Raw genomic sequence first — 15,000 nt, forward strand, 5'->3', positions numbered from 1 at the left:
TATATATATATATATATATATATATATATATATAACAATCCCATAGTCACAATGCATGTATAGTACCGATTATGCTTCCTACATTAACAATCTTGAGCCCGTTAACTGACGCACGTGATTTGGGAAGCTATTACACGTGAACACCCCCCCGCACCCCTCCCCTCCCCTCCCCCCTCCACACACGTCACTTGAGGATCGAACCCAAATCCAACCGATGGAGCTGGCAAACAGGTTCAGCATTGCCGAGCTCAGGAACTGTCATTGCTCAGCAGTGCAAATGTATTCATTGCAACAGACGGGGGCGGGGCGATTCCCAACGAGTAACCATTCAGCTGTTGCATGTACTCAAGCCTGCCCCGACACACACACACACACACACACACACACACACACACACACACACACACACACACACACACACACACACACACACACACACACACACACACACATATATATATATATATATATATGTGTGTGTGTGTGTGTGTGTGTGTGTGTGTGTGTGTGTGTGTGTGTGTGAATGTCTATTTCATATTTGTTATTTTTCCATTTTTTTATTTATCTATATATTTATTCATCATTTTTTACGCTATTTTTTCATTCCCACAACCTTGGTCGCCAATTGTGCATCATCGCTCACTCGTACAGCACGTACGCCAGGTGTCCCCAGATGATTCAATTCATTTTGGGAGGTTCGGGGACACCAAATTAAGTGTTTCCTTTGGTCAAGGACCCCCTCAGCTGAATGGAACTTTCTACCACTTGCCAGTCATACTCTGAAATTCACATCCACCTTTCCCTCCCCTCTTCCCTTCCCTCTTCCCCTCCTCCCTTTCCTCCTCCCCTCCTTTTTCCTCTTCTTCCCCTCCTCCTTTTCTCCTCCACTTTCCTCTCCCTCCCTTCCTCCTTTTCTTTTTCGGTTTCCTCTTCCCCCCCTCCTCCTCTTCTTCTCTTTCCTCTCCAAGGTCATCATATTAAGACAGTAGGGCAGGACTCGCAGTAAAGGATTTAAAATTGACAAATTTAGGAGTGGTTAACGAATGGAATTGACTTAGTAACCATGTAGGGAAGATTAGACAGTTTTATAGATGGGGATGACAGCTGATAATGTACATGGAACTGCCTAGTCTAGGCCTTATGGTCTCTTGCAGTCTCCTTCATTCTAATATTCTAATGTTCCCTCCTTTTTCTCTCGTCTCTCCTCTCCCTCTCTCCTCCTTCGCTCCTTCTCTTTCCTCTCCCTCCCTCTCTTTTTCTCTCCTCCTCTTTCCTCTCCCTCCCTCCTCCTTCTCTCCTCTTCTTTTTATCCTCACCTCCCCATTCCTTCTTTCTTCTTCTCTTCCTCCTACCCTCTTTCCCTCCTCTTTTCTTCTTGCTTCCTCTCTTCCCTCCTGGCATCCCTCCTCTTCCTTCTTCCTCTCCCTTCCCTTCCTCTCTCCTTCTTGCTTCTTCCCTTCCCTCCTAGCATCCCTCCTCCTCCTCCTCCTCCTTCCTCTCCCTTCCCTTCCCTATCCTACCATCCAACCTCCTCTCCCTTCTGCCTGCTTCAGGGACTCTTGAATAACACCCATACGGACCAGCGTCACACAACATCATTCTATGACTTGATGGTGATCTCTAACACAGAAAAAAAGAAAGAAAGAAAGAAAATGCTGATCACTTATGATTCATACTGCCCTCAAGGATAGAAGCGGTGGGTCATGTCTTTCTCTCTCTTTCTCTCTCTCTCTCTCTCTCTCTCTCTCTCTCTCTCTCTCTCTCTCTCTCTCTCTCTCTCTCTCTCTCTTTATCTCTCTCTTTATCTCTATCTATCTCTCATTTTCTTTCCCCTTTCCTCGTTTTCTTTAGAAGTTAAACTTAGAAAATGTCCAGCTTTTGACTTGGACAAAAAATTAGCGATTTCATTCTGTGTCGGATTATCGCGAACTTTAGACTTCGTGAAAAAGAAGGTCGAATTATCCGGGAGGTCGACAAACGCAAACATTGCGAGGAGGAAAGGTCGGTTGATGGACTTTAGTGACCTCGAATTCGAGGTCACCTCGAGAACGACCTCTAGGATGAAAAGGTCGTCCTCTGGAGTGACCTCGAGGATGACAAGGTCGCCTTCGGGAGTAACCTCGAGGACGATGTCAAGATCGCTCTTGAGAATGACCTCGAGGACAATGTCAAAGTCGTCCTCGATGATAACTAGGTTGTCTTTGGGAGTGACCTCGAGGACGATGTCAAGATCGTCCTAGGAAATGACCTCGAGGACAAAGTCAGGATTGTCTTCGGGAATGACCTCGAGCACAATATCAGTTCGTCCTCGACAGTGACCTCGAGGACGACTTCAGGATAGTCCTCGAAAACAACAACGACGAAAACAACTCACTTCTCTTCTGGGAGAGGGCGTGAAGAATCGCCGTGATGACGTCATTATTCTTGTCTCGTCGACTGATGAGCCTGTCTCGCCGCTTCAGCTCACGCACGAGAACTGCGCACTGGGAGGCGAGACCCTTGCGCAGAACGACCTGGTAGCTGACCAGATCGCGCACCGCTGCCAGGGCAGAAAGATGGGGTTCATTACTGTACTGAGGCTTGTAGAGGGAATATTTTTATGTATGTATGTATATTGGGGCTTGAAAACATACATGACACAGTGTCAACAAACATTAGATTAAAGTCCCCCACCCCCATCCCACCACTCAACAAGCTGCCACTTTATATACTCGTATGTATGTATGTATGCATGTACGTATGCGTGTGTAGATATTGTACATGTGCAGAATATATCAGCGTATGTATGTTTGTATACATGTATATGTGTGTATCAGTATATATATATATATATATATATATATATGTGTGTGTGTGTGTGTGTGTGTGTGTGTGTGTGTGTGTGTGTGTGCGTGTGCGTGTGTTGTGTAATAAAACCACTTGGAAAATAAATTGAAAGGTGACGAAAACGTTCGGTCACCTTTCATTTTATTTTCCAATTGGTTTTATTACACATTTTGTAAATCACGCGTTTTTGTGTTTTGTTCGCATATATATATATGCATATATATATATATGTATGTATATATATATATATATATATATGTATATATATATATATGTATATATATATATATCTATATATATGTATATTATACTCAGTTAAAACACTAGAAACGTGTGTTCACAAATGAGGGAGTAACCACCAGGAAAGATAGATTAATGAAGCAAAGCGCTTTTGTGTATTTACATCTTCAGTGCTTCTAGTACAAAGAAGAAAGTACAAAAATATATGAGAGAACAACCCTCGGTGAAGAAAAAACTTGGAGAGGTAAAAGAGGTACACATGGTGTTGCCGCCGTGTGTGTGTGTGTGTGTGTGTGTGTGTGTGTGTGTGTATGTGTGTATATATATATATATATATATATATATATATAATGTGTGTGTGTGCGCGTATATGTGTATCATTGCGTATATTTTTGCATGCATGTGCTCATATGTATTTATACAATTGAAAATAGAAACATATATGTTTATGCATTTCCTGGTCTCAGAGCTCTATTGACAGGAGCACCGCAGCCAGGCACTCCACGGTGATACACTTCCCTCTACAACTCCACACTCCCAGTCTTTCCCTTCCCTCGTCACTCCAAGACACTCTTGACTTACTCTCTTCCTCCTTGCAACTCCCAGACACATGTCGTCTTTCCCCTCTCAGCTGAATAAAATCGCCTGACAACAGCTAGAATAAAGGTATACGTGGTTAAACATGTACACACTCACCCTTGTTCACCAGCTTGGACTTGAGGAGCACCGTTCGCCCTCGAAGTCGCCCTCCGTCCCCGATACCTCCGACTCCATAGCAACCTCCTCCCCTGCTCCAGCCTCCTCCTCCTACAGCGCCTCCGCCGTAGCCTCTGTCGGAGGTGGTTGAGTGCTCTGTGAGTGTGTCGGACTCGTAAGCACTCGCCCTTCTGGAGGAGGGTGAGGGACGAAGGCGGTAGATGTCTTTCAGGAGATCCTCGACCAGGGCGCTGTGGCGCCATCTGTACGGGGGAGAGAAGGTGGGTAAAGTGGGATGGATCATCTGTGGGGGGAGGAAAAGGGTTGGCGGACAAAGGAATTGTCTTGGATGCATGAAAGCAAAATGCTGGAATATCTGTTTTATTTATTTATTTGCTTATTTTTTTCAGTTATTTTATCATTATGTATTTATTTATCTATTATTATTGTTATTATTATTATTATTATTATCAGTATTATTATTATTATCATTATTATTATTATTCATTGTTATTATTATTATTTCTTGTTCGATTTTTTGGCTATTTGAATGAATGTTTCCTTTTTTTCCCTGCATCTGACCTCGTCATGGACCAATAGCCCTCCTGTGGGCCCTCCTACTCTGTTACTACAAATCAATGCCTTCATAACACACTGAGACACTATTGTCCTTCAGCGGAAACCATCCAGAGAGATCAGGTGCACATGAACAAGTATGGTTAGAAGACCTTTGTCTTAGTCCTACAATAAACCCTAACAAGACTGTAAGCATTGTGTGTGTGTGTGTGTATGTAGGTATGTATGCATATGTGTAATAATGAATAATAATGATAATCAGTTTGTTGATTAAGCATTGACAGTATACAGTTTGTGTAAGTTTTAATTCTAGTCTAATTGAAGTACATAATGTGCTAGGCGTTGTTGTCCACATATTATGGTGTGTTTGTTAGCTGACACGATATTTGATTGATATTGAACCCATTGAAAACTCACTCGTAGGACAACGTCAGTGTGTGTGTGTGTATGATTCACCATGGTCTTGAATCACGTGTTGGACTCGTGATCGACAGTCATTTCCCTCCCGGAAGAGAGCTCAGAGCTCATATATGACCCATCTATGGGTAATGCTGTGACCTTACACGCACACACCCCAAACTGCTAGCCCACGAGAGTTGGAGTAACGACCCACATCGCAGCGATACTGAAATCATTTCAGCCCTGGGCGGGATTCGAACCCAGACCTCCGTAGTGGCAGCCGAGAACTTTACCAACCGCGCCACGAGTTGTGTGTGTGTGTGTGTGTGTGTGTGTGTGTGTGTGTGTGTTTATGTGCGTATTTACCCAGTTGTATTCACCATTGGTGTCAGACTTAAAAGAATGAGACATTAGTGAACATTGTAAAGCCTTTACGTGTCTATTCGTAATTAATGGATTTGTGATAGTGCATTTCCAGTTTATATAAAAGCATGAATACTTCGATTATCGATGTGGGTTTTTATCTTTATTTATTCTCATTCATTTATCTATTAATCTATTATTTATTTATTTATTTTCATTTTAAATAGGCACACGCATATCACCAAAGGGGCGAGACCTAGGAACGGGGGGCTACCATTGAGCAATGTCTCACAAGGTCCTGACCATTCTAACTTATCAGCCCTTTCTAGTGTACTCGACTAGTATGTTTATTCTAGTTATCCCCGAAATGTGAAGAATGAACCATAGAAAAATTAGGAAATTATCATTTGTGTCTCCAGAACACACACTCTTGCATAAAATTCAGACCTTATCACCCCCTTTTGTCAACCCTTTGTTAACATAATTATCTTATTCTCTTTATATTAAAATACATATATGAAGATAATTTCATGTTACATTGTGCTTCATATTAAGGTAATACAAAACAAGTAATTTCGTGAATTAATTTTCTTTTTTCTTTTTTTCGTTGATGTTAAGATGTCCTATAATGTGTGCGTATGTGAGAGAGAGAAAAGGAGAGGGAAGGGAGAGTGGAAAGGAGAGAGAGAGAGAGAGAGAGAGAGAGAGAGAGAGAGAGAGATGTAGAAAGAGAGAGAAGAAAAGGGGGTGACCGTAAATCAGTGGTGTGAAGAGAGAGAGAGAGGGAGAGAGAGAGAGAGAGAGAGAGAGAGAGAGAGAGAGAAAGAGAAGTAGGGGAAGGGGAGAGAGGAAAGGGGGTAATGGGCAATGTTATGGAAGGGAGCAGGATTAAGGAGAATGGGGAAGGGAGAGAGAGTGGGAAAGAGGAAGAGGAAAGAGAAGGAAAATGAGAAGGGAATGTCAGAAAGAGAGGAAGGGAAGGGAATGGAAACAATAGAAGGAAAATTAAGTGATGGTATAGGAAACTCAGGAGAGGGAAAGGAATGAAAAAGAAGGGACATTAAGACAAGAGAGGCGGAGGAATGGAGGGAGGGGAGAGTATGGAGGTGGGAGTTGGATAAGTGGAGGGGTGATGGATGGGGGTGAGAGAAGAAGGGAAGAGGGGTAATTGTTTTAATTAAAAATATGTATATTAAAACAAAAAGTGAGTTTCATATTCAAATACGACAATTAAGTTCCTGGACAACAAACCCTTCGACATTTTTTCGTAAGACTAATGAGTTATGTGACTCTATTTATTTATTTATTTATTTATTTTTCTCTCTCTGGGCAGAGATTCCTTTGTCAAAACCCCCACCCCCTCCCCTCCCTCTTCCTTGCCCCCCTCCATCTTCCCCCCCATGAGGGGAAGATTTCACCAATAATCTCTTCCTTGTTGATTTTTTTTTTTGCTTTAAGCCGGATGTAACTCGGCTGTTCCCCCTTCTCTCCCCCCCCCCCTCTCTCTTCCCCCTTTCCCCTGCCGGCTCCGTCTTCTTCACCCACTCCCTCCGTCTATCATCAATCTTTAGTAGCCCTCACCTTTCCCCTAATATATATATGTGTGTATATATATATATATATATATATATATATATATATATATATTATATAACTATATATATATAAATATATACATTGTATATATATATGTATATATATGTATAATATATATATATATATATATATATGAATATATATATATATAGATAGATAGATAGATAAATACAGGTAAGAAACGAATTTTATATTCACAGCACAACACAGCGTCATGCTAGCTCAAATGGACATGACGTCACGTTAGGTCGACAAGCCGACGTGACCTCGTGCTAACTAGACGGGACAATATGACGTCATATTAGCCCAACGGGTTGACTTGACGTTGTTCATTTTACGAGACGACATGATATCGTCCTGAGTTGACGGAGCGACATGACATCATGCTGACTCGACGAAACAATATAACTTCACGCTGTCAGTCGGGGCGACATGACGTTATGCTGTAAGTTCACTTGGGCGACATGACGTCACATTGTAAGTCAGTTGGGGCGACATGACGTCACACTGTAAGTCAGCCGGGGCGATATGACGTCACGCTGTAAGTCAGCCGGAGCGACATGACGTCACACAAGTTCGAGGTGATTCGTCCAAGTGCCTTAGGTTCCCGCAACAGTCCTGGCATTTGGCAGAGTGCCATAGCGCCGGTTCCCCATCTTTCTACAGCGGGGCCCCCCTAGCATTAAGGGGCCCCTTCCCAGTCTGTGACCCTCCTTTACCACCCCCACCCCCCCTGCAGACAGGTCCCCGTTCGGATGGAGCCCAACGTTCCCAGCCGACCCTGCGTGGGAATCAATAGGTACCGCGGTAGGGGGGAGAGGGGAAGAGGAGGAGGAGGGGTGTGGGGTGGCGTAGGGTGCAGTGGCTCGTAATGCGGCTCATCTGCATACTGTAGATGTGAATTGTGGACTTTGAGGATTGTCTAGACAATGTGTTAAGTAGCTAGGCGTAGTTGGCGATGGGGTAGTGGTCAAGTGAATATGACATGGTAATAACGTGACTGCATTGGTGCACACGCGCACACACACACACACACACACACACACACACACACACACACACACACACACACACACACAAGACAGTAGACTGTATATTTGTCAATCCATGCACAGAACAGTAATTTTATTCCATATTTTTATATGCAAAGTAACTAGAATATAGAAAATGGCTTCTGTAGTGTTTATCTAATTCAATGATAAAAAAAGTAAAAAAAATAATCAGTAATAAAGATGGAGGAGAGTTAAATTTATAAAGATTAACGACTTAACCTCCGCTGATTGCTCACATGAGAGGTGACACACAGTAAAAACAACAGGACAGAGATGTAAATAGAAGTGGACCAAATGTCCGCAATGAAGAATCAGGAACAAACGACTAAGTTAAAAACAAAAAATACACTACAAAAATACAAATAAAATAAGTTACATGGCTGTGAACATAAAACAAGAGTAGCAAAAAGCCTCAAACGTAAAACTAACGTGAATACTTCAGAACACAGAACAAGGACCAAATGTACGCAAAGAAATGTCAAGGGCAAACGGATAAATTACAACCAAACAAATAAAACCAAACAAAATAAAAAGAGTAAATGGCAGTGAACATAAAGCAAGTGTGACAAAAAACATCAAACGAAACCCAAAAGTAAAAACAGAACATAATCCAAAGACGTAAAAGAAAGAAGGTGGACCAAATGTCCGCCGAAGTAGGAAGTGGGGGACAAGAGGAACAAAGACTCAATAACAAATGACTACATTACAAGCAGACAACTAAAAAGCAAAGAAGATTAAAAAGAAAGAAGAACCGTAGAGAAAAATGAAGCAAACTACAACTGTAAAGGAGGACAAAAGTCACGGGAAGGGGGAGTCGAAGAGGTGCAATGGGAGACCGCTTTCGAGAAAGGAAGTCGGTCAAAAGCCAACTGGAGAACAAACGACAGGTCGAAAAGAAGCAGACGGAGAATATATATATATATATATATATATATATATATATATATATATATATATATATATATATATATATATATATATATATATATATCAAGGACTACTATTACACAGGACGTGCGCACCCAGACCCCTGGGTCCGCTAGCGGAGTCCATTGCCTTCTTTGTAACCTAACATTTTATATTGGACAAATATATCAAAACTAGAAACCTAACATTGTATATAGGACAAACATATCAACTACTGATTTATTCAATGCAGTATAAGTTAATATAAACTTTTATAGTGAAATAAGAAACTATTTTTAAGGCACTGTTATGCTTTGAAATGCCAATTTTAGGCGGACTTAACAGGTATTATTGTATGAGGTTAGAGGACACCAGGGTTGGCGATTTTTTTTTTATAACTTAAAAAACTATTTAAATCAGATTTATTTGATTTAAATAGATTTTAGATATTGTGGGATTGGTATCTGATATGCGATCTGATTGCTAAAGGACATTTTTAGCATATCAATATAAGGAGCAGTATTATATAGACTTGCCACAAGTATGCTAGGAACGGTTTAAGCCTACATGTAGTATATATATCACTCTGCAGCCCACAACAAGTTTCAACAAGATACTTGTTGAAACTTGTTGATGGTAAGCAGCTTCTCACTGAGTCAGTTGCTGTTTTGGAATCAACCAGGAAGGATGTCTTCTGGACCTGGCAGAGTGGTTCTTTCGGGCAGAAAAAATGATCCTGTCTGGAATTATTTTGAAAAAAACTATCAACAACTTCTGGCAAAGGGTACCGAGCTAAATGCAAAGAATGCACCAGGAACTATAGGCATTGTGTCAAGATTAAAATCTCAGAGATAAATGCCAAGGTCAGCCACAGCATACAGAAGAAGAAATTGATGACTCAGGTAAATAATTTTACTTATATTGTGTGCATTTCTCCCTTTTCATACGCAACTATATAAATTTGGTGAACAATGGAGAGCATGTGCAATAAAAATGTGAAGGCCTAAAGAGATGATACTTCAACTTCATTACTTCTAAATTTGGGTAATGACTATATCACTATAATATACTGTATCCACTCAACTTTGGGGCCTAGATGATTGTTATCCATTTCATTCAACAATATGTAATATATTTCATAGGATCCATTGGAATTCAGCCCAAAGGGATTTAGCCTAACCTAACCCAACTAACCCATTATTTTTAGTGAATTCAAAAGTGGACTGAATCCTGTGTGGGCTGAATTCCAACCCCACCTATTTCATATCCTGTTAATTATTCCCAAATAATTTAGTGGCTTGTGTGAATGTGATCATTATCTAAAAGAAATAACTACTGTACTCAAAAGTAGCCTAAATCACACTGTATTCATTCATTTATTTATTCATTTATAAATTATGTAATATGCTAAAATTTTCTGTTAAAATGTCAGGATCTGTATCAACAATTTCAATCCCTTCATCATCAGCTCCACTTGAATTATCTGCAAACCTGACTTCACCATTATAAAGGTCACTATCAGACTCCTCCACAGGCGCCACTTCTGCTAAATCATTTTCATTTAAAAGAAAGTCATCAAAATCTCTGGACAGATTTATCATAAAAACTTCTGCCTCTCAAAAGGAAAATCTCGACAAAGAAGTTGCAAGAATGATATTTGCTACAAATTCACCATTTCATCTTGTTCAGCATTCTCAGTTTCTCAAGATGGTTCAGAACCTGAGGCCAGGTTATATTCCTCCATCCAGAAAATATATTGCTGATAAGTACTTGGATCTTGTGTATGAAAAGGAATATAAAAAGTGTGCAGATGACCTGAATAATGAAACTGTATGTCTTTCAATTGATGGGTGGTCTAACATCCATAATGAGCCCATAATATGTGTCACTGTAACAACATCCACTGGTCAGATTTATTTAGTTGACACAATAGACACATCAGGGAAACTCCACACTGCTGAATATCTTCTACAACTTGTACAAAATTCGATCAAGTAGGCTGAACAAGATTTTGGTTGTCACATTGGAAGTGTTGTGACAGACAATGCAGCAAATGTCACCAAGATGAGAAAACTCTTGGAGGAATCGAGTGAACCTGAACATACTGTCCTCACATGCGGCTTATACCGTTCCTTGTATACTTGTGGCAAGTCTATATAACACTGCTCCTTATATTGAAATGCTAAAAATGTCCTTTAGCAATCAGATCGCATATCAGATAGCAATCCCACAATATCTAAAACCTACAAAAAAAAAATCTATTTAAATCAAATAAATCTGATTTAAATATAAAAAAAATATATCGATTTTTTTATATATATAAAAAAAAAAAAAAAAAAAATCGCCAACCCTGGTGTCCACTAACCTCATACAATAATACCTGTTAAGTCCGCCTAAAATTGGCATTTCAAAGCATAACAGTGCCTTAAAAATAGTTTCTTATTTCACTATAAAAGTTTATATTAACTTATACTGCATTGAATAAGTCAGTAGTTGATATATTTGTCCTATATACAATGTTAGGTTTCTAGTTTTGATATATTTGTCCAATATAAAATGTTAGGTTACAAAGAAAGCAATGACCTCCGCTAGCGGACCCAGGGATCTGGGTGCGCACGTCCTGTGTAATAGTAGTCCTTGATATTATATATATATATATATATATATATATATATATATATATATATATATATATATATATATATATACATATATGTATATATATGTATATATATGTATAATATATATACATATATGTATATATATATGTACATATATAATACATGTATATGTATATATATATATATATATATATATATATATATAATGCATATCATATGTATATACATGTGTGTATATATATATATATATATATATATATATATATATATATATATATATATATATGTATATATATATACCGTCAAGGGCCATCGTTTTCAACCACATAAATCAGTAAATTATTACAATTCTTTTTATCATACATATATATATATATATATATATATATATATATATATATATATATATATATATATATATATATATATTGTGTGGTTTAGGGAAGAAAAAACCGTAGAAGATTTCCCAGGGGAAGGTGTATGGACGGAGGGATGGAAGAATTGGACAGAGGAAGTCACTGATCAAGATGGATGGATTTAAATAGAATAACACTGACATTCAAATGGAAGTAAATGCTAGCGAGTCATCATCACAGAATCAGGATGTGGTTGAAGATTCACGAGAGTGATGTACACAGACACACACCATCATTTAATCAATTTTGTCACCACATTCACTTCTTCACACTTGGTTTCTTGCAATGAAGGAAATAAAAATATTTGTCCATTTCTCTTAACTTCAGTAAAGAAATACGTAGATAAAGGATCAAATAAAATCAAATTGAATAAAGGTTACTTATATAAATATCCCTTTTAAAAATCCCCCCTGGACACCACAACCCAGTCCAACCCCGGTTGGGGATCGACTGTCCAAACCAGTGACCCCTCCATGTTTTATTTGATTGATTTATTTATTTATTTATTTATTTTATTATATCATTGTGAACCAAAATAAAGATTCTGTCTCCATCAGACGACCCAAGCCCCCCTTTCTTCTTCTTCTTCTTCTTTTCAGGAACATTTGTTGTCGAGGTCAGAAACTCCCCAGAGGTCCTTCGTGGGTTTTTGATCAAAAGTCATGCTGGCGCCAAATGTCCCTTTCCTTTGACTTTTTCACACAAAAGGTCTCTTAAGCCTTGGCTCTCACTCAAAAGTCCCCGGTTCGATTCCCCCTCCCCTCAAAAAAAAAAAGAAAAAGAAAAAGAAAATAATAATGAAATAATAATAGGGACAATGATAGTGATGATAATAATAATAATAGAGTAATTCAACCTTTAACAATTCCATAGGACACATCGTGGTAATGTATGCTTGTCTTTGTAATTCTAATGGAGACACCAAAACAACATGACATCACGTTGTTAGGCGGAGGTAGGGAGTGTAAGTCATCTCAACCCCTTTCCCCTCTTGTTCCTGCTGCTGACGGGACGGACGTCAAAGAGTATCGTCTCCTCCGACGCTCCTCTCCAAAGTACATCAACATATTCACCTCGTACAGGAGGTGCAGCCCCGAAGGGCTGGTGTTCGGTGCCTGAGAGAGCTGTCTACCGAATGCTATTATTTTTTATAATTTTTTCACATAAAGGAACTGACAACCGGCGACTGTTCCCTCCTCCTCCTCACCTCATCTTCATATTTCTCTTGCTTTTTCTTCTTCTTCCTTCCTATTCTGTTTATCTTCCTCTTCCTCCCCTTCAGTTTTCCTTCTCCTTCCCGCCTCCTCCTCCTTTCCATAACCTTTTTATTTCCTCTTCCTGGTCCTACTTTTATTACTACTATTACTACTAAGTAATAATACAGAATTAACCCTAGGAGTTGCTAAGATGGGAGGGAGGGTGGAGGGGTGTGGAGTGTTTTCGGGGATGAAATGGGTGGGAATGTTTTTGTGCCTTGTCCTTTTTGGCTATCCCCCTGGTAAGGAGGAAGAAAGCCTTGGTATATGTATTTAATATATCTAGACTTTGCAAAAGCTTTTGATACCGTCCCACACGAAAGACTACTTACTAAATTAGCTTTGCATGGAATAAGTGGTAGCCTATTAGGTTGGACTAGTAATTGGTTGAAAGGTCGAAAACAGAGAGTTGTTTTAAATGGAAAAACTTCTGGATGGAAAAGTGTTGCAAGTGGAGTTCCTCAGGGTTCCGTTCTTGGGCCACTTCTATTCATAGTATATATAAATGATATAGACCATGGACTAAAATCTACTGTTTCCAAATTTGCTGATGATACAAAACTGTGCGGAGTGGCAAATGATCACCCAAACCAATTAGATATTCAAGAAGATTTAGATAAATTACAGCAATGGTCTGAAAAGTGGCTAATGAAATTTAACACAAGTAAATGCAAGGTAATGCACATAGGTAAAAATAAGAGTAAGTACGATTACAAGTTATTTGGAAATTCGTTAACAAAAGTGGATAGTGAAAAAGATCTCGGCGTAATTATCAGCAACGACCTCAAATCATCCAAGCAGTGTATTTCAGCCCCTGAGAAAGCAAATAAGATTCTGGGATATATTTCAAAAGTCCATCACTCATTAACAAGCTATATAAATCGTTAGTTCGTCCACATTTGGAATATGCTGTTTCCGTATGGTCACCGAATCTCATTAAAGACATTGACAGACTGGAAAAAGTACAACGGCGAGCCACAAAACTGATTCCAAATATCAAAAATAAATCATACGAAAATCGACTTAAGCACATGAATCTGTTTTCCCTAAAAAAGCGTAGACTCAGAGGTGACTTGATACAGGTCTTTAAGATTTTAAAGGGAATTGACAACATCAAAAGTGACAAAATTTTCACATTGAATGAGAATCAGACAAGAAACAATGGTCTCAAACTGTCCGGAAATAGATTCAATTTGGAAGTAGGTAGAAACAACTTTGCCAACCGTGTAGTTAATGAATGGAATAAACTTCCTGCACAGGTAGTGCAGTGTAGTTCAGTTCGAAGCTTTAAGAATCATTTAGATAAATACCTAAGTAAGATGCTGTAATGATTATGATTTATGTTATATTTTTTGTTTTTGTTTTGTTATAATTTGTCTGTCTGATTTTCATTTATTATTAGTTATATGTCAATTTATTATCATTTACTATTTACCTGTTTGTTTATTATTTTAACTAAACCTATGCATTTATTTATGTATTTTATTTGTTATCTACATTATTATAGTTTTTATTATTAATATGATTTTTTTTTTTTTTTTTGCATCCGACCTAGATATGGATCAAAAGGTCTCCTGTCGGCATGCTCCGCCTTTGTAATCCTTTGTAATCCTTTGTATGTATGTAACCCTACATTTACAAAACACATACAAGAAGCCATACATTTCTTCCCGTATAAGAGAACCTGGGGAGCGTTGCCAGCTTCTTTGGGGCCGGGGGTCCAAGACTTTTTTTTGACATGAGTACAATCACTCAAAAACTCATATCGTGACCAGGTGAACGAAGTGATCTGAAGTTGAACGATAAATGAGGGAAACGTTATAGGTTTATACCGCTCGTTTTCTTTTCTATCGTCTCATTTCATTCCACCTCGTTCTATCCGTCACTGGCGTGTCTGTAAGCTTTTGGTTCACTCTGTAGATAAGACTTTACGCAAGATTCCTTTGCATTAGTAAATGAACATTTATTTGTTTTTTTTTTTCTCTCTTCACCAAAGGAGTGATTTTGATATTTAAATGAAAGCGAAGGAAAGTAAATATACATATACCAAGGC

General features: G+C 38.8%; 1 protein-coding gene across 2 annotated transcripts in view; it reads right to left on the reverse strand.

Moving 5' to 3' along the window:
- The window catches only part of LOC143034396 (uncharacterized), a 308,834-nt gene that overhangs the window by 241,320 nt on the left and 52,514 nt on the right, over positions 1-15,000 (reverse strand). For both annotated transcript variants that reach the window (XM_076200383.1, XM_076200382.1), the window contains exons 2-3: positions 3,763-4,025; positions 2,375-2,539 (exon numbers count right to left, since the gene is read on the reverse strand). In XM_076200383.1, coding sequence (XP_076056498.1) covers positions 2,375-2,539; positions 3,763-4,025 — 428 coding nt within the window. The remainder of the gene's footprint in view (positions 1-2,374; positions 2,540-3,762; positions 4,026-15,000) is intronic.

This window comes from Oratosquilla oratoria, chromosome 17 (genome assembly GCF_046742065.1).
Source record: "Oratosquilla oratoria isolate Oo_2021 chromosome 17, ASM4674206v1, whole genome shotgun sequence".
NCBI classification, from domain to species: domain Eukaryota; kingdom Metazoa; phylum Arthropoda; class Malacostraca; order Stomatopoda; family Squillidae; genus Oratosquilla; species Oratosquilla oratoria.